This window comes from Ursus americanus, chromosome 22, assembly GCF_024610735.1.
Source record: "Ursus americanus isolate L20-20 chromosome 22, mUrsAme1.1.p, whole genome shotgun sequence".
Taxonomy (NCBI): Eukaryota; Metazoa; Chordata; class Mammalia; order Carnivora; family Ursidae; genus Ursus; species Ursus americanus.
Genome location: NC_142148.1, coordinates 23027880 through 23052701, shown reverse-complemented (window position 1 = coordinate 23052701; position 24822 = coordinate 23027880). Strand labels below are relative to the sequence as shown.

General features: G+C 48.0%; 1 protein-coding gene across 2 annotated transcripts in view; it reads right to left on the bottom strand.

The window, feature by feature from the left end:
• Window positions 1-9771: 9771 nt before the first annotated feature.
• Window positions 9772-24822, bottom strand: part of UQCC1 (ubiquinol-cytochrome c reductase complex assembly factor 1) — a 91823-nt gene continuing 76772 nt past the window's right edge. For both annotated transcript variants that reach the window (XM_045806094.2, XM_045806099.2), the window contains 3 exons: window positions 19156-19233; window positions 13000-13113; window positions 9772-10031 (listed from right to left, as the gene is read on the bottom strand). In XM_045806094.2, the coding sequence (XP_045662050.1) occupies window positions 9897-10031; window positions 13000-13113; window positions 19156-19233 (327 nt within the window). In that variant the 3' untranslated portion in view covers window positions 9772-9896. The remainder of the gene's footprint in view (window positions 10032-12999; window positions 13114-19155; window positions 19234-24822) is intronic.

Genomic DNA, 24822 nt, shown 5'->3' with positions numbered 1-24822 from the left:
ATCTTTTTAAAAATTATTCTTAATTGTGGCAAAATACATATAACATGAAGTTTACCATCATAACCATTTTTTAAGTGTACAGTTCAGTAGCATTCAGGACATTCATGTTGTTGTGCAATCATCACCACCCTCCATCTCCAGAACTTTTTCATCTTCCCCAGTCGAAACTCTGTACCCTTAATTAAACACCAACTCCCCGTTCCCTCCTCTCCCCCAGCCTCTGGTAACCACCGCTCTACTTTCTGACTCTATAAATATGACCACTCTAAGCATCTCATCTGAGTGGAATCAAACAGTAGTTGTCTTTTTGTGACCGGCATATTTCACTTCGCATAATGTCCTCCAGGTTCGTCCATGTTGGAGCAAGAATCAGAATTTCCTTCCTTTTTAAGGCTGAATAATATTCCATTGTGTGTCTATACCACATTGTGTGTCCATTCATCCACTGATGGACACTTGGGTTGTCTCCACCTTTTGGCTATTGTGAATAATGCTGCTTAAATGTGGGTGTACTAATTTGGCTCTAGATTTTTGTGGATTTCCCTCCATGCCCACGTTTGTATTAGATTCTCTCTCTCTCTAAGACTTTATTTGAGAGATAGCATGAGTGGAGGGAAGGGACAGAGAGAGAGGAACAAAAGATTCCCCACTTAGCAGGGAGCCCAATATGGGACGTGGGGCTTGATCCCAGGACCCCGAGATCACGACCTGAGCCAAAGGCAGACACTTAATCGACTGAGCCACCCAGGTGTCCCCCCGCCCCCACCCTCTTTTTTAAGTAAGCTCTATGCCCAGTGTGGGACTTGAACTCACAACCCTGAGATCGGGAGTCACATGCTCTACGACTGACCGACTGAGCCAGTCAGGCATCCCTAGATTCTATTTTTGTAAGTAAAAAAAAAAAGAGAGAGAGAGAACCAAAACAAAACAAAATGCAAGAAAACACTGAATATTGGTAATTTCATATGGTTCAACTCAACATACCTATACATGCCCATGCATAACCATACCTCTATGCACGTATGTACGTGTACATACTATCTGTGATATTTGTATTTCTGCTTGGTTGTCTTTAGTCGTATGTCAGTGGATGTTTCCCTGTGTACGCATGTGTGTATGTGTACCTGTGTGCACATCTGGGTGCAGATCTATTTGTGTGCATGAGTGTCTGGGCAGCAGCGGAGGTCTTTGACCCTAACTCTGGAGTGCCGTACTGGGTGTGTGCACAGGGAGCTCAACCGAGAGAGGCAGGGATGGGCAGACTGAAGTGGAGTGAAAAGGGCTCCAAGGTAACCCTGACATCCTGATCATGAAAGCATGCAAATCAAATCAAATTCCCCAGGTGGCAGGACTGGCTGCCCTTGCTACGAGCTGAATGGGTAAAGGGCAATGGGAGGGTAGACAGGTGTATGCTGGCTTGGGGCTGGGCCTCGGGGTGGGGACCCAGCGAGATAGGAGCATACAGATAGCAAAGCCCAGCCCCCGGCGGCAGTGTGTTGGCACGGGCCCTTAATAACTGTTATTAAAAGGACGAAAAATATTGTCATGTCCAGAAGATGTGTCAGGCGCCTGCCTGGCAACACTCTGCCATCCTGGGGGCCATTTAGCCCTGTCTGTTGTCTCTCACAAGCCAAGTGGCGCCTGGGTAGGTGACTGTCATGTGGGGACGGCAGAGGCAGAGGCTGGGCTGTCGCTCTCCCATTGCAGGCTGCTCCGATGCCGACACTGCCACATACATTTTATTTCTGGGTCAGGGGAGACCATATTCCCGGGACAAGCCGCCAGGGATAGTAGGAGAGCCAGGGTGTGCCCAAATCCCTTGAATCAAGGTGAAGTGACATACCAGCTAGAGACACAGGACATGCGGTGAGGGTTCCCAGAGCTCGATATTAAAGGATGGGAAAGACTTGAAGGTGCGCAGGATGACAAGCAGGGCATTCCCGGGTGGAGGACTAGAGCGGCGAGGGCGTAGCTACGAAGGAAGATGGGGGCTGTGGCGCAGGGGAAGAGCTGCAGGCCACACGCTGAAGAGGGCCTTGCTAAGTTGCTGGCTCTGGTACAGACAGTGGCGCAAGGTTGGCAAGATTCCTGGAGCTGTGTTTTGGGATAATTTGCGAAGCCGACCCCCAGGGGGAGAGGGGCCTGAAGCACCAGACTGCCAGAAACCACCCAGATGGGTGTGGTCCTCTGTTCCTGAGCACCACACAGGCCTTCAGGAGGCCCCACCCGCTCCAGCACTTCATGGGTAAATTGAACAATCACAACTCTGAGTCACAGTGGCTCCATCCCTAAAATAGGTCCAACATCACCTCCTTCACCAGGTTTTTGAGAGGAATAAGTGGGTTAGTCTATGGCAAGTGCCTGAGAGGAGCAGTAGTTCAGTACATGCTGGATTCTAGAGCTTTCTGGCCATGAAAGGGCAGGGGCTTGGTGGAGGTCTGAAAACAAATGAAGCAGCAACCAGAGGAGCTCCCCTCGTCAGTCTCTGCCCTTTCTAGACCAAAGGCTGGCTCCGAATGTTAACATGGCCCTCTGGCTGTGTCAGTGGAGTGTGGCTCCGAGATTTGGCCTCTTATTCCAGCTCCCAGGAAACAAGGTCCTCTCCTCACCCTCCAGACACAGATGAGCATTCTGGCAGGCAGATCACAAGAATGCAAATTTAGGAATTCTATTTTGGAAGGGTGGCTGTGTCTGGGGTCTAGACTGCAGACACTGTGATGGTGGGGTCTCCCTTCCCTCAACCCTCCCCCCCCATCCATTCATCCACCTCATTCCATCTGATGGTGGGAGACTTGTCCTCAAGAGTGTTTCCATACAGGGAGGGAATTCCCACTCTACTTTCCTGGAGGGGCAGGTGCAAGAGGACCACCCCCCTCTTTTCTCTTCACTCACCCTTCCTCTCCAAGGGAGGAGGATTGTCTGATTGGTGGCTTAGAAGGAGCTGGCCTGAAGCTTTCTACCCCACCCCCACCCTTCTCTCTTTTGGCTCTGTTGTAGGCAAAGATAGCATATTCTTCATTGATCTACATGGTAAACTTCCAGAGGAAGTTCTGCCCCTGTAACGGGGAGGGAGAGGTCTGCTCTTTGGGGGAGGGGTGGGGAGGTGGAGGTAAGCATGGTTAGTTTTAGGAGGTTTTTTTTTTTTTTTTTTTTAAAGATTTATTTATTCATTTTAGAGAAAGAGAGCACATGTGCAGAAGAGCCCGGGGAAGGGGCAGAGGGAAAGGAAGGAGAGAAGCAGACTCCCTGCTGAGCGCGGAGCCTGCCATTGGGGCTCAATCCCACAGCCCCAAGGTCATGACCTGAGCCAAAATCAAGAGCTGGACGATCAACCAACTGAACCACCCAGGCACCCCAAGTTTTAGGAGGTTATTAACAAGCACATTTGGCCTGAGAGTGAAAACTACATTCTTCAATCAGCTTTGTCAGAAATATTGGTAAAAAACCAGTTTTCGGGGCGCCTGGGTGGCACAGCGGTTATGCGTCTGCCTTCGGCTCAGGGCGTGATCCCGGCGATCCGGGGTCGAGCCCCACATCAGGCTCTTCTGCTGTGGGCCTGCTTCTTCCTCTCCCACTCCCCCTGCTTGTGTTCCCTCTCTCGCTGGCTGTCTCTATCTCTGTCGAATAAATAAATAAAATCTTTAAAAAAAAAAAAAACCAGTTTTCATGTCTGTCTGTCTGTCTCTTATGTCTTATTTCTCAATTCATTTTGAACCTGGGAGGAGATATTATCTAATGGTCTCTTAAGCCCCCAACATTATTAGTCCAGCTACCTCACCCTCCCCATCCTATCCCAACCTCTCCCCTCCCTCTGTCCATCCAGTTCATCCAATATGTATTTAATGCCTCCTTTAGGGCAGCACTGTGGTCCCAAAGATGAGTAAGACTTGTTCTCTGCCCTGGAGGAACTCACAGTTTAGTGGGGAAGGCAGACTCATAAATAATTATAAGACACAGGTTAAGCCAAGGTATAAACCATGTGCTTTGGGGTTTAGAGCTCATGACCCATTCCGGAACCTTAGAGCAACCATGTCTCCACCCCTCATCTCCACCAGGGTATAGCCCTGCGGCAGGCTTTTTCTCAGATGGTAACTGGAAGGTAAAGAGACATTTCTGGCCACAGGGAGAGAGAAAATTAGGAAGAAACAACCCAGCACAAGCCTATGGCTCTGGTTCACAACTGTGAACCTTGAGTGAGCCTCTCAGGATGACAGCCTCCTATGTATAAAGTAAGAAGGCTGGGCTGGAGGTCTCCTCTAGCACTCATATATTCCATCACCTTTTTTCCCCCCATCGCTGTTTGACATTACAGGTCAGTACTTGAAGACTGCCTTCCTGGGAATTCTCCAGTCAGGATCTCTAGGATCTTTTCTCCCCTCAGTAGGGAGTCTTCAAGTACTGACCTGTAATGTCAGGTCCTGGGTTCACCAGCATGGCTCCAGGGAAGTCTCCTGGAAGCCACAGGTGATTTGCCATGGGTGGTTAACACTGGGGCAGGGGTGAGTGGGCAGAGGATCACGGCCAGGGCCTGGGGTCTGGCTTACCCCTCGCTAAGGCAAAACCCAGTGGTGGGGGTGGGCAAGACATAGCGGGATGCTGTGGGGAGGCTAGAAGTAGGCAGAACCAGGGAAACAAGTACAGGAGGACTGCTCCCAAGGGAAGAGTTCAAACATTTTGGGACCGTCTCGTTCTCTGCCCACCACTCTGTCTCCCTTCACCCCGATGGCTGATAACTCTAGGTTCCTTGGGCATCGAGACTAGCATTGGTTGGCCTTTCCCCTCTCAGCCCTCACCTCAGAAATCCCTTGTCCCCATCTGTGCTCCAATCTCTAGTCTCAGGAAAAAGTTCCTTCCTCCCCTCCAAAGCCAGGCTCTTGTTCTCAAGACCAGGCTCCCACTTCCAGAGTGATCTAATAATTCCTAACATTTATGGGAGGTCTCCTACTCCACTGAGTGCTTCACATTTAATCAGGCTCTTCCTCACCCCCAAGCCCATCTTCAGCTTTCTTCTGTGCTGCAAACACCTTAGTTCTTACCCTACTCTCCTAACTCCTGCCCAATTTTTCTCCATTTCTTTTCAGCTAGGCACCTACCAAGATACCACGGCTGCTGCCATACCCTGCCTTCTTAACCCTCTGCAATCTCTGTATTCTCTCAAAAATCTCATTCCTGGAATACTCTAAAGCCTCATTCACTTACTCCCTGGCCCCAACTCCAACTCTGCAGCATGCAGCATTAAGAACCTCCTCCTTCTCGAAGATTCCTCTCCCCTGACTCCTACCCCAGCCTCTACTTCCTATGCTGGTTCCTGCTCTTCCTACTCCTCCCCCTCCCACCCCACCCCACCCCTGAATGCTTTCTCCCACACCCACCCCAGTCCCTGGTCAGCCCTCTACATTTCACCTCTGGGAAATCATTCACTTTCATGATTTCAAGTGCCCCTTCTACACGCAAGTCAAGGCCAAAGTCTTTAGCCCCTCCATCCTAATCATCCCCTGAAGTCCAGCCCCTCTCTTGCCCTCCCTGGAGCACCTTCCACCTGGTTGTTTCCCATACAGATACAACCAACATACACCAAAAGCAATGGAGGAGGGCTCAAAAGAGAAGAGGCTGTTCAGCTTTGCTACAGGGTCACCTTGTACCAGTTTGTGGCAGCTTCTCTATGGAGCTGTTCCCCTATTGCATAATGGGGGTGATAATCCCTGTCCCATCCATCCCGTGGGATAATGTAACTGGCGCTTGGCAAAAACACAGCACAGAGAATTCTTCTTTTCGAGCTTCCCTCTTCTGCCTGACATCGCCATCTTCTGGTTCACAGGAGAGCTCTAGACGGCTTTCTCCAGGCTCCAGGAGCAGGGAGGTATCAAGTCCCTATGATTGCTCTGAAATATCTCTGGAGTTTGAGCTTCCCTCAGAATTCCTACAATCAGCCCCCAGGCCTCCAAGCCTAGATAGCTGGTTCCTGACCGAGCCGATCTACCTTGCATACCTCTGTACATCTTCACTCCCAGCAGGTCACCGTCCTTACCCGGAATGCCTGCCCGGGCGCAGCGTTACCCAGGCCACCCCCCACTCGTAGCCCCACCCGGCTGTCTGCAACCCTTTCTGCCTTTAGCAAACCACTCAGCTTGCCCACTTGAGTCTGAAGAAGCTTCCTACTCCGTGCCTTCCCCTAGGCAGCTCATTTCCTGTTCTTCTTTCCACCTACCTAAACCTTGCCCATCGCTTATGTCCCGACTCCCTCCAGGGCTTTTCTGAGGTCTAACCCCCTTGTTCTGATTTTTCCTGTTGGTATGAGAATGTGTCCACACAAGCCCACGTGGCTGGAATATTGCCAAAGGATTCCTTTTACTTTTAAACTGTAGCACAATGGTCCCTTTCCCCACCCAGTACTCCTTCTCTGAAACTACACGCATTGGACTTGGGTCTCAGAACCACCTGAGTTCTGCACGCAGAGTCAATTTGGGCCCCCCTGAGCTTCATGTAGTTTCCCTCAAAGGTAACAGGAGCTTAATAACACTTACTGCACAGTTTTGTCACTGAACATTAAAATAGAAAACAAGTGAAAATACCAAGCAGTGTCTGACACAGAACAGAAATGCAAAACATACTGGCTGAACGGGGGTGTTGGCCTTTATCTCCGTTTGATGTAATAAACAGCAATTATTTATGGTTCTCAAACATATGGGCAAAACTGAAATCTTAGAGGTACTTCACTGCATTGTTCAGTGTTTCTCATTTAAAATCCCCATAATACATTCTTCTCTGAAACATTTCTTCTGATGAATAAGTATACTTTCTTTTATGTGACAGTGGGGACTCAGAACCTTGACTTCCATTTCTGCCTTTGGCTCCCAGGAAGCTCAGAGCAAGGTTTTATACTCAGTTGCAGATTTCCTCGCTGACCTGTGGGGGGCAGTGTGGGATGGGGAGACAGCAAGGGCCCTGGGGTTGGAAGATGGGAACTGGGGCACGCTGGGCCCCTTCTTCCTGTGGCTGGATAAGCTGAGCCTTAGTCCCCTCACCTGTAGAAAGGGGGTAAGAACAATGAGGATACCTATTTTACAGGAACATTGAGATAATGTGTTAAAACTACTTTATAAATTACCAAAAAAAAAAAAAATCCCATGAAAATTGGTTATTAGCAGTACAGGTTTTCTGACATGATTATTTCCCTTTCCCACCTCCCAATACTTGCATCTTATCTTTTAAACTTGTTCTAATCATTTTTGCAGTTTTATTATAACTGTGTCTTTTAATTTGCTGTGATCCTTTCTGGAAACATAAATGAATGACAAAACTATTTCTAAAGAGCAATCTCCCTGAGGGCAAGAAATGTCCTTCACTTGTTTTGTGTAATAACAATTTACAGTAGAAATATGTGTAGCTACAGGAACGCCTTGCTGGCCCAGTCAGTGGAGCATGTGACTCTTGGTCTGGAGGTTGCAAGTTTGAGCCCCATGTTGGTGTAGAGATTACTTAAAAAGAGAGAGAGAAAGAAAAACATGTAGCTACAGAATGAACATTTAGCTTTTGTTCCTATGCAAAGGCCAATGGAGGTATTTTGTACTGAATTATTAAAATAAGCGGAACTGTAGGTCAGAGAATGATCCAGAAAGGAACTTTTTCGTTGGGCTTGTACTGATAATGACTGATGATCTAGTCATGCATTCCTTCTTTCATTTGTCCAAGCTTATACTGATGCCTACTGTGAGCCAGGCATTCCTGGGGCACTAGAAAAACAAAGGTGACTGATCCAAACACAGTGCCCACTCTGAAGGAGCTCACAGTGCAGGATGGAGAAGGCTGTGTCAGCCATAGTTTGCATCTGGGGCAGACAAGGCTGGACAGAGGGTGGGTACGTGAGCACACATGGGATTTCTCTAGTCAGAAGGGGAAGCAAGGATTCAGGTAGAGGAAACATACAGGGTCATCTCTTCAGGTAACCCCAAGCGGTTCAGTTTGCTCAGCGAAGAACGAATTCCAGACTCAGAAACAAGCACAGGTCAAATCAAGAAGAGCCCTGCAGCCTCCAGGAGCCTGGATTTTATCTTGAAGGGGAAGGTGGTGTGTAGTGGGTGAAAGACACCGACAGTCTGGAAGTGAGGGCTTTGGGACATCCCCGACCTGATAGAGCCAATTCGGCTCTTCAAAACGCAGCTCCGTATTACAAGGCACACTGTTTCATGATTACTCAGCTTATGGACACGACTTGGCTCTGCAGGCAGAGGGATTCATAAACGGCCTGTATGGACAGAGGCCAACTGGGATGCTGAGAAGGGGAGTCAAGTTCTGGACCGAGGCTGGACTAAGTGACCTCTAAAGTTTCTTCTAAATCTGCAGTTCTGTGATTCTCAAGCAAGCCCAGTAGCTGAACTGGTGCTGTGGGCTGGGATCTGTGGCTGGGGAGCTGCCCTGGGCAGCAAATGGGTTAAGGCTCAAATAACTTTTATATATGAATTAATGTGTGGAGTTGGGAGCCAAAATCTGTTCCATTAATTTTTCCATCCATTCCAGGAGCAGTTAGGTACACACAGTAAAGTTTATTTTGGTGCATGGTATACTTCACTCCATTAAAAATAAATTAATCAGCAAATTCCTGCCTGGCTCAGCTCTGGTTTATGTAAATAGTGCCCAGCTGTAATGAGTTACAAGGTGTTACTATCTCACACACACAGAGGGGGCTTCACTCTAGAACTCTGCTCGCAACAAAAGCATCTTAAATAAACTCAGAAAAGGCGGTCTGATTTGTAATGTTTTCACAGAAGTGGGATATACCTCACCCATATAGAATTTCTTTATATGACTCATTTATAGCAAGTTAAATGAAAGAAGTTTGATGGGGGAGGGAGGGGCACTATGGTTCCCCGCCCCCTTTCTTCAATGCAAAGAAATCCCCCAAGAGATGACCCACACTCAGGAAGGAGGGGACTGATCCGCAAGTGCAAGACCGAGCTGGCCCTGCAGCACATGCTCCAGAAGTTGGGACGGGGCTAGAAAGGGGGGCACGGGGCTGGGCCGGTACAACGAAGCCAGAAAGAATTTTCTCCTCTTCTGCCCAGTATCTCACATAAAGGGAGTCAAGAGAGGAAAGAGAGCATGTTCCTCACCTCGTTCAGCGGGCAAGTGACAAAGGGACCTATGTTCTTGGAGCTTCTTTCCAAAAGACTCAGGATGTTTCAAGCCCCTTGGCCATCAGAGGCCTCCTGGGTCCCAGAGGATGGAGCCTGGCAGGCTATGGCTTGGCCAGAACAGTGATATCTCCGTGAACTGGAGACAAAAGCAGCGGCAGAGACCCTCCTGACACTCTCACCCTCCCTGTCTCTAACTGAGCTGGGTGGTGGTCCTCAGCTTATGGTAACTGCCATCTCAGATAAGTTTCTAAAAACCCTGGAATAAAGAAGAGCCATGGCAGAGATAAGTCTCTGATTCTTTTAATGGCCAACTCAACCCCATGGCTCAAAGCCAGAGGACAGAGCGTGGTTACCCGTCTTGACTCAGCAGCATTCCAAACTGCCCCTTGGCCGTGGTGGACCCTTGGTGGAAGTACCCCCTTTCTAACCTATCCCCATCCCTCTGCCTTTGGGAAAAGCTGTCAATCACATAGTCACCAGAGGGGACCAGGAGAGTGTGTGCTGGGGAGCTCTTGCTCCAGGCTTCTCCTGTGGGGGAGGATACCTCAGAAGAGCTAAGGGTTCTCCCAGCACTGTACCCCACCAGATCAGACTCCTGGGCATTACTAAGAGGAAAATCAACACAAACGGGGCCAGGTATTTGACAGATGCTGTTCAAAGGTCAGTTCAGGCCACTTTCTGCAGGGTTCGGGGCCAAACTAGCACCTCTCTCCTGGCAGTTCCTCAAAGCCAGCTGGCCAGCTGTTCAGAGGCACCAGCCTATCAAAGACCCTCGTCGTTATAAGTTGGGGAATGGGGCTTCAGGATGCTCTGAGGATTCTTCTCCACAAGAGGGCGCCAGCTCACCTCCCCTGTCAGAAGCAGATCCTCACCATTCATGGAGTCCAAGTACTGCATCTGCAACAGGGGGAACAGGGACACGGGCAGGAGAGACATAAGATGGCATAAGGAACCAGCCTCCAAATGGAGAGGACGGGGAGGGGCCTTGTGCCGGGGCGGGGGGGGGGGGGGAGTCTGACTATCCCAGCTCCCAGGACAGCAGGTCTCTGATCTCCCAGATTATTTCATTCAAGTGGGTTGGGAGAAACGATTTACTGGGGAAGCTCATTGGGAAGGCTGTAGGTAACTCCCCATCATACCCCTGAATAGACAAACAGACACACAAGCCCTGACTTTCTGGACTGCAAGAACTTCCTAGGGAGGATGTACTGGGGGAGACATGTCCTTGGGATGTGTGTGAGTTTTATCCGTCTATTCAGGGTAGTGATGCTACTCAAGGTGAGTCCATTCCCTTCTCTGAGGTTTAAGTTTCCTTGTCTGAGAGAGGGGACAGTAACATGTACCCCACAGGACTCATGAAGAGATTAAATGATACAACATATGTACACTGTAGTCACTGGAACTTTTTAAAATTTTAAGTACGTATGCCTTTACTGTCCTCTAGTGAGCTCCGACCCCACAATTAGTGGGCAGCCATGCTGACCAGTGGGTCCAGCTTTGCCCACTAGGATGGCTGGGGGAGTTTGTCCCCCTGAACAGCAAGTGGAAAAGGGACACCTGAGATGGAGAATGGGGAGCAGCTGCAGGGAAGGTGAGGTTGGGCAGTTCTGCAAGAAGCAGGTGATCTAATGAGTGGCCAAGTCTCAGGAGATAAAGGTGGTCTCTGGGAGGATCCCCCGGGCTGCTGCTAGTAAGAACAGCAGAATGAGAAATACTTTCAAGTGGACAGGAAAAATCAAGGGGACAGCCGGATCACATCAGGAGTGAGCACTGGATTCAGAAAAGATGAAGCTCCACTGGGGGGTGAGAAGGCATGTGGGAGAACAGGGGCAGGAGTCCAGGCCTCATCTTAGTCCTTGGATCATCTCCCTCTTCCAAGAATTCTTTCACTCCTGTTGTTTCACCTTCAGGCTGCTGACCCTTGGACTCAACCCATCTCTCACATATACCTCAGGTCTAGATTTCCACACATCCAGCTGACTTCCAGTGCAAGGAGAGCAAGTGACCCATTACCATTACCTTGACTAAAATATACTCCTCTTTCCAACAGCTCCATTTCTGTACCTAATGTCACCTCTCTGGCCACCTTCTGCACTGAAAATCTCAACATAACCTCTGATTGGCTCTTGGGCTACCCACCAGACCAACTAGGATCATGGCACAGGACTAGTCTGTTGAGGGCCCAGCTTCCTGGTCCTTCCTTATCTGCTCACTCCTAGTCTCACCTTTCTTTGGCCTTCCACAGCACTTTGTTCCTACCTGTATCACATCACAGACTGACTTATTCCAGGGTTAGCCTTGTGCCTGACTGGCTCCCTCACCAGACCACAAGCTGGCTCGAGGGCAGGTCTGGTCCTATGAATCTCTGCTTTCTCAACAGAGTGCCTGGCACAGCAGATATTCAGAAATTTTGCTGACAGGACCAGGTCCCCATCAAAGCTCCCTCCTTCCCTAAGAGCCAGATCACTGTTTTCCTATTGCCTGCCTCTCATTGGACAATATGGGACTTCTTATAGGGGACTGGTGTGCAGTCCCTTCTTTTAGGGCCCTCGAAAAGGCCCCAGCTATGCCCTTGTTGTGGCCCCTGGCACAAGCCCACCATGGCAGATTGAAAAGTTAGGCTGGTCTCTCAAAAAACACAGCATTTGCTTTGCCAATTGCTACTTGTGTCTGACGGTGAGTCCAGTCAACAGTGTGAGTCTCGAGAGGTCTCTGTGGGTGGAGCCCTCTGGCCACAGTGCCTTCTCCCAGCTCTGGCAGATCTGAAAAATGGTCAAACAGAAGTCCTGGCTTCTGGGATTCTCTACCCTCTGGGTCTGAAGAGTCCCACTGTGTGGTTTTTCCAACAATTGGCAAGCTGCTCCTGCTAGCCCTGTCTTCTCCCTAAGTGCCAGGGCCTGGCCTTCCCCTTCCTGGCTGTTGAAGGCTTGAAGGCCGTGGATACAGGTGAATAAGAGAATAACTGTGGGGTGAGGCCCCTTCAACTCCAGGGCCAGGCCCATGAAGCAAAGGTGTGACTCATGGGACAGCCTGAGCTGATGAGCTGTCTGGAGCAGCAAAGGCCTCTAGTGGCTCCATGAATCACCAGCTTGAAGTTGTAGGCCAGCTGTGCAGGCTGACTCACTGGGAGACCCTGGAAAAGCCTCTATGTTCCTCTTCTCTGCCACTCAACTCACTCATCTATAAAGTGTGGGTTTCTCCATCAATACAGGATCAGGGGGCAGAGAGATCAAGAAATGAAGTAGCCATGGTTTCAAGGAAAACTATATAGTTAAGCAGTCCCCACTCTGGAGTTTTCTCTTAGAAATTCTGGTGCCAGGGAGCCCCAGGGGACGAGGGGGTAGGGAATGAAGTAGGGGGACCCTACTTGACTGTGGCTAGCACTCAGTGGGAAGAGGCTTGAGGGATGTCTATGGAATGCTGCCTGGAGCCCAGTCCTGCTAGAAATCAGGAGCAGGAAACATGAACGCTGGAGTTTCAAAGTGGGGACAGAAGTGGCTACAGTGGGTAACTACACTGTACCCCATTCCTATATCCTACAGGACTGTGTGTGCCCGGGGTCTCGCACAGCACTGGACACATAACACGCAATCAAATGTGTAGTGAATGAATGCCTAAAAGTTTCTGAGAGCAGACTACTCAGTTCTTCTTCTATCCCATTCCCCACTCCCTGCCTAGCTCATGGCTGGACACACAGAAGGTGCTCTTCATCAGCACCTGCTGCTGACAGGATGTAGTTAGAATTCCCTCAGACCAGCCTCTGGGAACTCAACCTCTCACAATCCTCTCAAAGTCCAGCATCTCCAGACCTCAGCAAAGACCTGCTTTCCATAAGCCTCTGGAGGGGAGGGGTAGGGTTGCTCACCTGCTTCCTCACATACTCCACCAACAACTCAAGGTGCCGAGGGTCTTCACATTTCTGGTTGAAGAAGGTTCTCCAGAGGGCAGCAGCCAGCCCATGGTCATCTGAAAGGATCCCCTGCAACACAGAGTACAACTGGTCTTGCGGGGAGTATGGCAGTCATACATACAAAAGCTGGGGATACTGTGAACATGCTGGCAACCACAGAATCGGATTGGAAAGACCTTACAGACACCACAAGAAAGAAACGGGGCAGCTACATGGTAGAGCCGGAAGGGGTCTTCAGAGAGCATCTGGTCCAACTCTTTCATTTTATGCAGAGGAAGGACACGGGAGCCAGAGGGGCCAAGTGACTGGCTAAGAGTAATGTAGAGATGGGGTTCATGTCTGGCTGCCCTCCCAGGCCACAGCTCCCTCTACTCCCCCACACTGTACTTGACCCAGCAATACCTGTGAGGCCAAGAAGAGAAACGGTGGCACAGTACTCCTACTGCTATCTGCAAGGAATGGGCACAGAGTGTAGTGGGTGGGTATTTTTTCCCAGAAACAGAGGTGGGCATAGACTGCACCTTCTCTCCTGGTCCAAGGGCACACATCTGCAAGGCAGCTGGCTCTCTGGGAAAGGAAACCGGGCACCTCGGCCTCACTGTCACCCATCTCTGGGTTGGCCACGGCTGGCCCTGCCTCAACTAGAGGAATAGGCTGTTCAGCAGGACTGCCATGGGCCAGAGGGAATGCTCAGAGCCTGTGTGTATCTAATATTTTCCTTTGTAGCACGGGCGACAGCTCTGTTGAGAAGCCCATATATCACAGAGACTAATCAGCACCTGGGCCATGGACTAGAGCCATTTTCTAGTTTGGACCTCTAAAGGAAGGAGAGAGGAGGGTCCTGCTTTGTGGGGTGAGGGTGACTGAAGGGAAAGGCACCGAGAAGCTGCTGTGTCCAGGTGCCAAGTGAATGTGGAACCACACAAAGCACCGACTAGGCCTTACAGGTCAGAAGGCTGGACCAAGTCCTGGCTCTGTCACTACCAAGCTCAGAGACGGCGGGCAATTCACTACTCAGCTATGAAACAGAGATGAAAGTGCTTGCCCTACACACAGCATCTTTGCATCATGAAAGTGAGATCACGTAAAGGCATTTTGTTACGTGTAGTATGTCAGATACAAGGATCAGGCGCTTGCTTTGGCAGGTAGCTGCGGCTATAGCTGAAACAACAGTGAGATCTAGGGATCAGACCACCTAGGTTCAAACGGCAGCTCTGTCACTTGACTGTGTGGCCCCTGGAAAGCCACCAGCCCTTCCTGAGCCTCAGTTCCTCATGAGCCAAACACAGTAAGACCCAGCCCACAGACTGCTGTGAGAATTCAGAGATCATGGCCATGACAGGCTCTGGAAGTGGCAAAACATTACACGAAGACCCCAGATCATGTCTTCAATGTGATGCTGTGCACTGGCCTCTGGGACACGGCAGCATATGATGTCTGACTTTAGGCCTGTTGCCACGAAGGGCCAAGCCCAGGATGGGGTGCTGACAGTTTGGTGGAAAAACATTCAACCTGTTCCAAATGCCCCCTGCTACACATCCCTATAATTCCCCAGCTTAAGAGACTGTGCTGGCACAATGGCTGAGTCAGGCAAACCAGCCTCTTCTGGCAGATGGGGACAGGGCCCAAGAACAAGCTCAGGCACATCACCGTTCTCTAAGCTATTTGCTAACACATCAGCCTGCCTGTGTCTGAAGTGCCCTGGGCACAAGCTGGAGGGCTGCTGGCAGAGACCCACATGTGCTACAGAGGAAGGAAGGGCAGTGGGAGCGGGTGTCATGAGGACCTAGAGAACGAGCACAGAGCAAAGGACAGCAAAAGCCCTGGGAGCCACAGCCTGCTGCAAACAGGCACCCCTGGCAATGGGGGGAGATGGCTGGGAAGGGACAAGTCCATAATCAGTCAGAAAGAAAAGGATGACTCAGGACTCAGATCAACAGTGATAACACCTGACTGTTCCAGGCTGTCAGTTCCTTCAAACACCTGGCTCCTAATGACTACGTATGCCAAGAAGAACAGATATTATTATCCCCATTTGAAAGATAAGTACACAGAGGCTTAGAGGTTAACTAGCTAATTGGTGGTAGACTCAGGACCAGAATGCACTGGGGAGGTCAAGGGATGGTGCCTGACTAGCTCTAGTTAGGACGCAGTACTGGCATAGAGTGGGGGGTGCAATAAAAATGGCTGAATAAATCAGTGAGCCCAACTTCAGCCTTTTCCCCACCAAACCGCTAGTATGTCAACGAAAACAAATGGGAGACCGGTCTGAGAGAGAAATCAGAAAAGGAAAAAGGGTGCTTGACAGCCAGATATTAGTTTGCATAGCAATGTTCCCACAATCTACTTGGGGGCCTGCCTGTTTTCCCTCATGACACAAAAAAGCACCCTTCAGGAGATGAAGACACCTAGGTCTAGAGTAACTGAGAGGAAGCCTGTGCCTTGAGTGTCCCGGTTATGGTTAAGGCTTCGGAGTGGCGGTCTCACTCAGAGAAGACTGATTTGTGACACCACTACATGCTTAGCATGACGCTGAGAACGCAGAATGACAGCAAAATGCTCTCAGCTCGCAGGCAGTTTGCAATCTAGCTGAAGGACCAGGCTGGTGCACACCGAACAGCAGCACAGGATCAAATCCTAGAGAGTGAACAACTGCCAACCTGTACAGGGAGACTCCAAGGCAGGCTCTGTACATGGCTGACTCCTCACTCTTCAGTCTTAGCTTCTAGGACACTCTATTTGTAACTAGACATTTGCTTGTTTACCTATTTACTGCCTGTCTCCCCATTAGAAGGTGAGCTCCAGTGGGAAAGAACCACACCATGTTTGTTTTATTCACCAAACATTCCCAGTGCATCCCACATGGTAGGCACTTTCTTCCTGTTTAATGGACGGATGGATGGGTGGGTGGGTGGATGGGTGGATGAGGTTGAAATTCAGAATAAACAAACACAGATCTAGAGAGGTCAGGGAAAGCTTTGTGGAGAAGGGGACCTTTAAGACTGGAGAATATCTGGAGAGCCACATCCTATGCAAGAGAGAATATACTGGTTCACTGAACATTTACAAAGAGAGGGCCTACATGGTACCAGGCCCAAAGCTGACAGACTCGGCCACTGCCCTCCAAACCTAGCTGTCCAGGAGAGCTTCAGGCAGGTACAGCATGTCTGTGGGGCAGTGGGGCAGATGGTCTCACTTGGAAAGAAGGTTACACACTCAAAAGCAGTGGGAGAGAACAGTGGATAGGACATGCCACGACGGGGACAGTTGACAGAAGGCCCGGAAGTTCCATGGAGGAATCTGGACTTAATGCAGCAGAAAACAGGAAGGTTCCAAAAGTGGCCAGGGTAGGGGCACAACCCAAGCAACAGCCTAGGGAAAGGGTGCTGCAGAACGGCACTGTCCAACTGAACCTTCTGTGAGGACAGAAATGTTCTATAGCCACACTGTCCAGTACAGCAGCCACTAGCCACACAAAGTTATCGAGCACGTGAAATGTAACCAGCGTGACTCCATTTTCCATTTTATTTAAGGACTTTAAATCAAAATAGCCACACGTAGGGGCACCTAGTTGGTTCAGTCGGTTAAGCGTCCAACTGCTGATCTCAGTTCAGGGCTTGATTTCAGGATCGTGAGTTCAAGTCCCGCGTCGACGACAACAACAAAGAGCCTCATCCGGCTAGTCTTGGACAGCACAGCTCTAGAACCTCTAGAACCCGTGACTCCCAGTGTGGTCTGCAGAATGGCTGCACCGCATCACCTGCAGCTTGTCCGCCACACAGAACCTCAGGCCTCGCCCCAGACTTGCCAAGTCAGATCTAAATTTTACCTACGTGATGTGCATGCACATTAAAATTACTGAGGAACTTTTACAACAGATGCCCACCTACAGCAGTTAAATTAGAACTTTTGGGAGACGGGGTCCAAACACGGGTATTTTTTTTTTTTATTAATAATGATTTTTTATTATATTATGTTAGTCACCATACAGTACATCCAAACACGGGTATTTCTAAAAGCATCCCAGGTAATCAGTATATTTCCCAAACTTTCCGACTCTTAAGAGTCACCTGAGGTGCTTGCTAAATACCAGGCCCCACTGCGATTGACCTGGAATCTTCAGAGAGGGGCTCAGGAATTAGATTTGAAGAGCTCCCCAGGTGACTCTTGTGACCAGGCATGTTGTGAGGTGGCTCTGCCAGCATGGACTGGGATGGGAGGGACGGAAAAGAGACACAATTCAGAACATCTTTATTAATACTGCTGAAAGTAATCAGCTGAGCTGGCTGCAATAAATCCTCACACAAAAGCTAGCTAATAGAGAATTCTATTTCTTCAATTCTAAGCCGCATTTTTCTATACACTGTAAGGTTTCTGAAGTCAGAATGGATCTAATTTAACAATTAATGTTTAGATGTAAGCAGTGTTTCTCAACTCCCACCCCACTCCCACAAAGCTCACGTTAAATCAATGACGTGTGTGGTATGCAATCTAAATTGCTCTCCGATAAACCTTCCTGTTTTCTACAAATCTCTGGCGGACTAAGAATCAGGAAACCTCAATTTTAACTAGTCCTATTTTTGTAAGCTTATCTCCTGGCTTTAATTATTATCTTCAGACTGATAACACTTCCTCCAGCCTGAACTCGTTTCTTACTTTCATCCTTTATGCCTTTCCTCCCTTCCTCATTCCTCACTCACCACAGGCCAGGTACCACGCCAGGCAAGAGTAATGCAAACACAGCAGACACTGCCACGACCCGGAAGGAGTCTCCACCCAGCCCGGGTGACAGTTAACACTAGCGGAGCAAGTGCTGCAGAGTCCAGGGCAGGCGGAAGGAGCTGAGCCCAGGGAAGTTCCAGGCCTGTTTCCCAGAAGGGGTGGTACTTGCAAATGAGCATAACAGCACATGTTTTGTTAAAAAGATGAGGTATGATGAACCCTGATAGTGTGCATACAGGTGTTCATTACACCATTCTTCTACCTTTTTGATGTGTTTGACATTTCCATAATAACAGTGGGGAGAAAAAGATAAGATGGAAGCTACCACACGTGTGAACCCTGAGGACATTATGCTAAGTGAAATAAGCCAGTCACAAAAGAATAAAACCCACATGATTCCACTTACATGGGGTACTCAGAGTATTCAAATTCAGAGAGACAGAAAGCAGAAGGTGGTGGTGACCAGGGGCTGGGAAGAGGCTGAGGGAAGAGTAAGGGTTTAATGGGTACAGAGCTTCAGTCTGGGAAGATGGATAAAGTTCTGGAGGTGGATGGTGGGGACAATTGCTCAATAATGTGAGTGTACTTAAGGTCACTAAAATGTGCACTTAAAAACAGTAAATATGATGTTATGTATATTTTACAATGTTCTGATGTGTAAGGGGGCCTAAGATACATTGTTCAGCGAAAAAGGCAAGGTGCAGAATAGTGTATGTAGTGTAACTTCCATTGTGTAAAGAAAATACATAGGTGCCTGTGTATGCAAACATAACGTCTGGAAGGACACCCAATAAACTATTAACAAAGTTTTCCTCTGGGAGAGGGAATTGGGCAGGACAGGAAAGGGGCCTTCTATTTTTTACTTCAACTGCTTATGTGCAGTTTTATGAGTTTTTGAAATGAGTATGTATTGCTTTTATAATGAAAGCCACAAAAGTGTGTGATTTGTCTGGCAGCCCATGCTGTTTATATGTGTATGGCTTCCTATCTCTAGAGGCTGAAACAGTGACTGATTTGCCTTTGCCCCTACATCCAGCACCCCACAAGGGAGTCAATAAATGCTATTACTTGAATGATTCGACCATATTATATCGTGGTTTTTTTCCCAAGCACTAGGCAAACTGCTGGGCATAGTCCATCCCGTTGTCAAGTGAATGAAGATGAGGAAACAAATTCTAAGCCATATCGGTAGGTAGCGACGATGTCCCCTGAAGGTTCCCTCAGAGTTTCTCATCAAAAGTCTTTCTATGTAAGTGACGAATCCCTGAATTCTCCTCCAGAAACCAATACTGCACTGTGTGTTCACTAATTAAAATTTAAATAAATAAAAAAAAAAGGCTTTGTTGGGGAAAGCCAATGTTCTGCTTAAGGCTTGGCAAATGATCTTACCTCATCATATCCCAAGATTGCTGCATAGAAATTATTTGTCATAAGGATCATGTTCTTCTTCAGGATATAAGAATTAACCTACAGAAACAAAATGACAAAAACAAAAGTATGAAAAAAAGGGGGAAAAAACAAAAAAATATGATTTCTGCTTCTTAACTATCACAGACTCTTAGTAAAACAAAGAGAGAAGGCCCCTAACAGGTCGAACTTCTAGTCCATTCCCATTTCCATGATCTGCCAGGATTTTCCCCAATTTGAAAGTTTCTTTCAGGTTTTGATCCCAAATTACACAAAGCAGTAACTCAGTTTAATGAGCTGAGCCCTAAGTACGCGTCAGGCTTTGTGCTAGACCCTCCGAACAGAAAGTGTAAGAAATGGTTTCTTAGGGGGAGGAGCACATAGTCTATTATGGAAAAACAAACATGTAAAAAATAATTAAACTGCAATATGTTGCCTCAAATTCTATCCAAAAGTGGCAAGCAATAAATGAATTTTAGTACAGACGATCTCTGCTCTGGGAGTAGGCGAAGAGTTCTCCAGGAGGTAACACTTAGGTGGACCTTGGAGGAGAGAGGACATTCCAGACAAAGGGAACAAGGTGTGCCAAGGTGCAGAGGCAGGAAAGAAAATGTTTGTGGAATGCCAGGGAAGGTGAATGGGAAGGAAGCGCTGCAAAGGTATGTTGGAGCCAGGTTAGGAGATGTCTGGGGCTACTCAAAGGAGCTGGTGGTGGTGAAAAACAGAAGGAAGTTGTCAGAGGTGCGAAGACGAGGGAGAGAGGCAGGACCCTGAGGGAGATGCTGAGGAGAAAGGAGAGCCCCTGAGACCGTGAAGAAGAAGAGAAAATAAGCTGGCCTGAAGTAGTAAGACTGTTAATCTTAAGAGACTGTTTTGAAATACAATTCCAGGGAGACCATGGACACCCGGGTAGAACTTGTCTCAGAGAACAGCCAGGTAGGCCTTCAGAGTCTAGACTGAAGTTCACTGAATGTCTTCAGTAAGTAAAACTCTGCCCTGCAGACTTCTAGGAGTATGTTTGAGAGCCCGGTCCATGTTTCATTCCTCTCTGGGATCCCAGCACAAAGCCTAGTGTAATGTGCAGTATGTAAGTGAGGACTCACTGGATATTTAAACTGACAGGTTTTAGAAACAACCAAGTTACTTGGAACTTTACACAGAGAATAAGATTTGTGCTTAACAACCCTGACCATAACCATGCCCACTGTCATCTCCTCCATTTACCGAGGACCTAGTATGGGCCACGTGCTTCATGGAGATCATCTCCTCTAACTCACTGGAACTCAGAGGGTAGGTGTGCGAGAGTCACATTTTTACGGACACAGAAAACTGAGCCTTAGGCAGGTGAAGTGACTGGCCCTAGGTCCCATAGCAAATGAGTGATAAAGCTGAGACTAGCATCCAGGTCAGTCTGAGTCCAAAGTCCATGTGCCTTACATTCCATCAGATTCCTGCCTCCAGAAGGATGATTTTACTTTGGATCATAAATCAAAGACTGAGTGATTTAATCCTGTGGTTCATAACTGGTCTCTGAAGAAGAGCAGAAAGGAGTAGTGAAAGGACCTGGGTTCGGTCCGACAACCTGGGTTCAAGTTCTAATTCTGCTGTATACAGAGAATGTGACACTGGGCAAGTCAAATAACCTCTCTATTTCCTTGCCTTTCAAATGCCCTATACACAGTCCTGGTTTAAACAGCAAATGAATTAGCATGTATTCATTCATTAATTCAACAATGTATGCTGAAAGCCTCAGTAAGCTGTGAAGTGCTCTGCAAATGCAATGAATTATGAGTAATACCTTCTGGTTTGTTTATAGAAAACTAAAACCAGTTCCAATAGTCAGGGATAATTTTCAAAAAAGAAGAGAGAATGGCCCAGCTCAAGACTGGAAAATGTGAGATTGGATGCAGCTGGTGGTACAATCCATGACCCTTCTCCCCTACCTTCAACCCAGGCCAAATCAGACCTCCAGCCTTTATGTTCCTAGAGCTCCGTCCACACTCCTCCACACTCCTCCTCCTGGATGAACAACACGGTTTAGAGCTGCGTATGTACCTGTCTCTCCCACTAGACTGTGAGCTGCTCAAAGGTCATAAGGAACTCTGTCTGATTAATCTTGGTACCCCAACAGACACCTAGTCCAAGGCCTGGCTCGGAGCAGGACTTGAGACTGGCATGCTGATGACTGAATCCTCAGAAGAGCCTGAGTGCCACACATTGCGTGTTCTGTCCAATGACACCCTTTTGTTTCCCCTTTTTTGCTGCTTGAATACCTTGCATGTTTCTGAAATTTCAAAAATATGTACTGCCTAACTTCTTACTGCACCATCTTCCAGAATGGGCTGTGGGGAAAGGCAGTCAAGAAACAAGCCAGAGCAGAGTTCATTCCTTCTGAAGTGTGATGATGGGACTACAACACAGACCCACTGAGAGCCATTCTGGGGCTCTCCCTACTCCCGTACAAGTTATTCTCTTCATGATGCGAGAAGAATCAGAGCCACAAACAGATGTCAGAGACGTCACACAAAGGCCAGAGCATCTCTCAGAGGCGAACATTCACTGAAGCTGCTCAGCAGAGCTAGTTTATGTGTTGCATCTACCCCGTGAGCTTTAGAGCTGGAAGGGTCTTCAGAGATCACCTAGCTCAATCCCTCTGAGGAAATGGTGAACTGAGACCCTAAAAGGGTAGGGACTTGTCTGAGGTCACACAGAGAGTTACTGGCAGAGGCAGGATTGGAACCTGATTTCTAGACAAGTGCTTATCTGCTTCACCACCTGTAGGGCATTTCCAGAGACCAGCAACACATTAATCTGTAAACCTCAATTTCCAGCAAGGTCCAGTTACATACAAACACACTTTCTCCTCTTGGGATGCACCTGCATTCCGGCTGGCTACGACCCAGGAAGAATGGAAAGCAGGGACAGAACTCCCTATGAGCAAGGCTCCACGGCCTCTGCTCCTGTAGTCTAACTCCAGTGACCTGTAAGCTGCCTCTCCCTCGCCCCTCTAGCTGAGTGATGGCAAGCAGCCACAGCTAGGAATGGCTTTCAGATATCATCACCCAGGCTGGATTAGATCATGAAAAAGGCCCTTCCTGGAAGAGGGCGGAAGCTCGATCAGTGCAGACACATGATCTGCAGGCAACAGGTGAGGGTGAGTGAGAACAGCTTCCTGAACTACTGGACTCACCCCACCGGGCCCTTCTAGCCAGCCCAGCAGCCAAGGGTAGCTGGATATTCCCTCTGGTGAACCTCTGTTGGGATTTTATTCCCACACTTAAGCTTTTGTTTGTTGGCGTGCAGGTTCTGTGTTCCCACTGCCAGATGATTCGGTATGGAGCACCCTGCCCATGATGAATACACGGATGGACAAACCGAATGAGAAACTCCTCCCAGAGAGTGTTGGGCTGTTCTCTTAGTAAACTCTTATCCTTTCCATAATGCTTTGCTTTTCATAAAAACCCATACATACAGCACCACCACAAGGAAAATGTTCTTTTTATATCAGTTACTCATATTTTCCCATTTATTTAAGCTATTAAAATTCATGCAGATATTTTATAAGCCATCGGGATTTGGTGACTGGTATTACTGAATGTTTAATAATAAACTAAACAGAAGAAATCAGAGGGTTAAATGATGACTGCAATTCCTGTAATGACTTAATTAAATTTTTATTGAGTACATAAACTATGATGTCATTTCTAGCCAACCACGGGTCTGCTTTCCCAGCATGCCACAGGGTGGGAGCACTCAATAGGAGGCTAGGCTAAATGAGCAGCAAGTCTCCGCTGAAACGGGGAGGGGAGCAAGGCTCATGTAACACACTCAATAAATTATCCGTTCATTTTTAAACAAAGTCCATGAGTTATAATATATTTGCCATGCACTTTTTATGACATAATAAAAATGTTACCTTAAGGATTACTTAACACATACTACAAATGTTATAGCAGAGGCAGGCACAAGGGGCAAAGAAAACAAACACGAGCAGGCCAGGGACGGGTCTTGGAGTTTACGTCCCAGGGGGAACAGCATAGTATATTAAAAAGGGAATGCCAAAAAGGGGGTGGGGAGATACAAGAGTTCAGGGTTACTAATCAGCAGATTAATGAATGAGACAACCAACAGGGAACACAAGTAAAACAATAATGAATCTTGCAAGGCACATGTTTAATTAATATAGTATTCTCGAGGAGGAATATTAGCTTTAAAGAGATGCCAGTTCATTTGAGGCCAATTCGCTGCCCTCTTCCCCCTTTTTGCTGTTGCTGCTCTTAAAGACGTTTATGTGACTGCTTAACAGAGGAACCAGATTATGTGATGGAGGGAGCAGTGGAGGATCAAGTTTAAACTCCTCCATGAGCTCTACATGGTTCTCTGTGATCTGTTCTTGGTCATCTTCCGGCCTCACCTCCTCCCACCTCCCCACTTTTAGCTCACCCTCCATTCACAGTAAACGATATGCAATTCCACAAATAGGCCTTGCTCTCTTATAGCTCTTAAGCATACTGCTGCCGGGATTCCTTCCCCTTTCTTTATCCACTGGGATGCTAACTCCTTCTTATCCTCTAAGACATAGCTTATAAATGATACCTTCGGCAAAGCCTCCCCTCTCCCCAGTCTACAGTGCCACAAAAGTGATTCAAGTCCAGAAAGAGGTCCCATAACTCACTGTTCACCAAGTGCCAAGAACTATGCTAAGCGCTTCATGAATGTGAGCTCACTTAATCATTCCCAGTGACTGAGACAGGTACTCTTACTATCCACACTTTAGAGAAGAGGAAACTGACATCTGGGAAGCTAGGAAATAGTGGGTGAAGATAAGAATACAGAGCAGTCTGACTCTAATGTCTATCTATGTTAGAACAAACAAAAAATTATGTGGCCACTCATTCATGTACCTACAACTTAGATTACCTGTAGAGGCAGGGCTAAGAACAACTAATATGGTCTTGGGTAAACACAACTCGGAGATTCCCAATTGCAATGGTGGCTAGAGATGGATCACCAGATGGGTCATCAGTGGCCAATTACTAATACACATCAGACATCACTGGTATAGTGAAGCCCCACTCCTGGGAAAACTAGTGGGCAAAAGGGTGTGATTGGGGCATGGGAGAACAGAATGGAAGAAGGCTGGTGGGGACAAGAACGGACGCACATGAAGGTAAGAATAAGTTTCACAGCTACTGACTTGAGGCAAAGCTACTAACAGTAGCAGGCTAGTAAGAATCTGTTGGAATGGGGGAGCCTGGCTGGCTCAGTCAGTGGAGCATGCGACTCTTGATCTTGGGGTTGTGAGTTTGAGCTTCGTGTTAGGTGCAGAGATCCCTTAAAAAGTAAAATCTTAAATAAAAAAAGAAAAGAACTTGTTGGAATGAATGAATAATCAAGGGTGGCTAGAGTTGCTGACTAAAGCATAAGGAATACACAAAATTCATCCTAAGCGTACAACAGTGCAAAAGATCGCAGGCCAGGTCTTTCCAGCACTCAGAAATGCCATCAGCAAAGCTCTGCAGTATCAATACCAGGGGCTGTGACTGCATGGCAATAGGCTAATGTGCACTGAACATCAGCCAGTCTATTAAATTCAATGTCAGAAATGAGCTCACTGTGCAACATTATGTGAAACACACAGAAACAGGT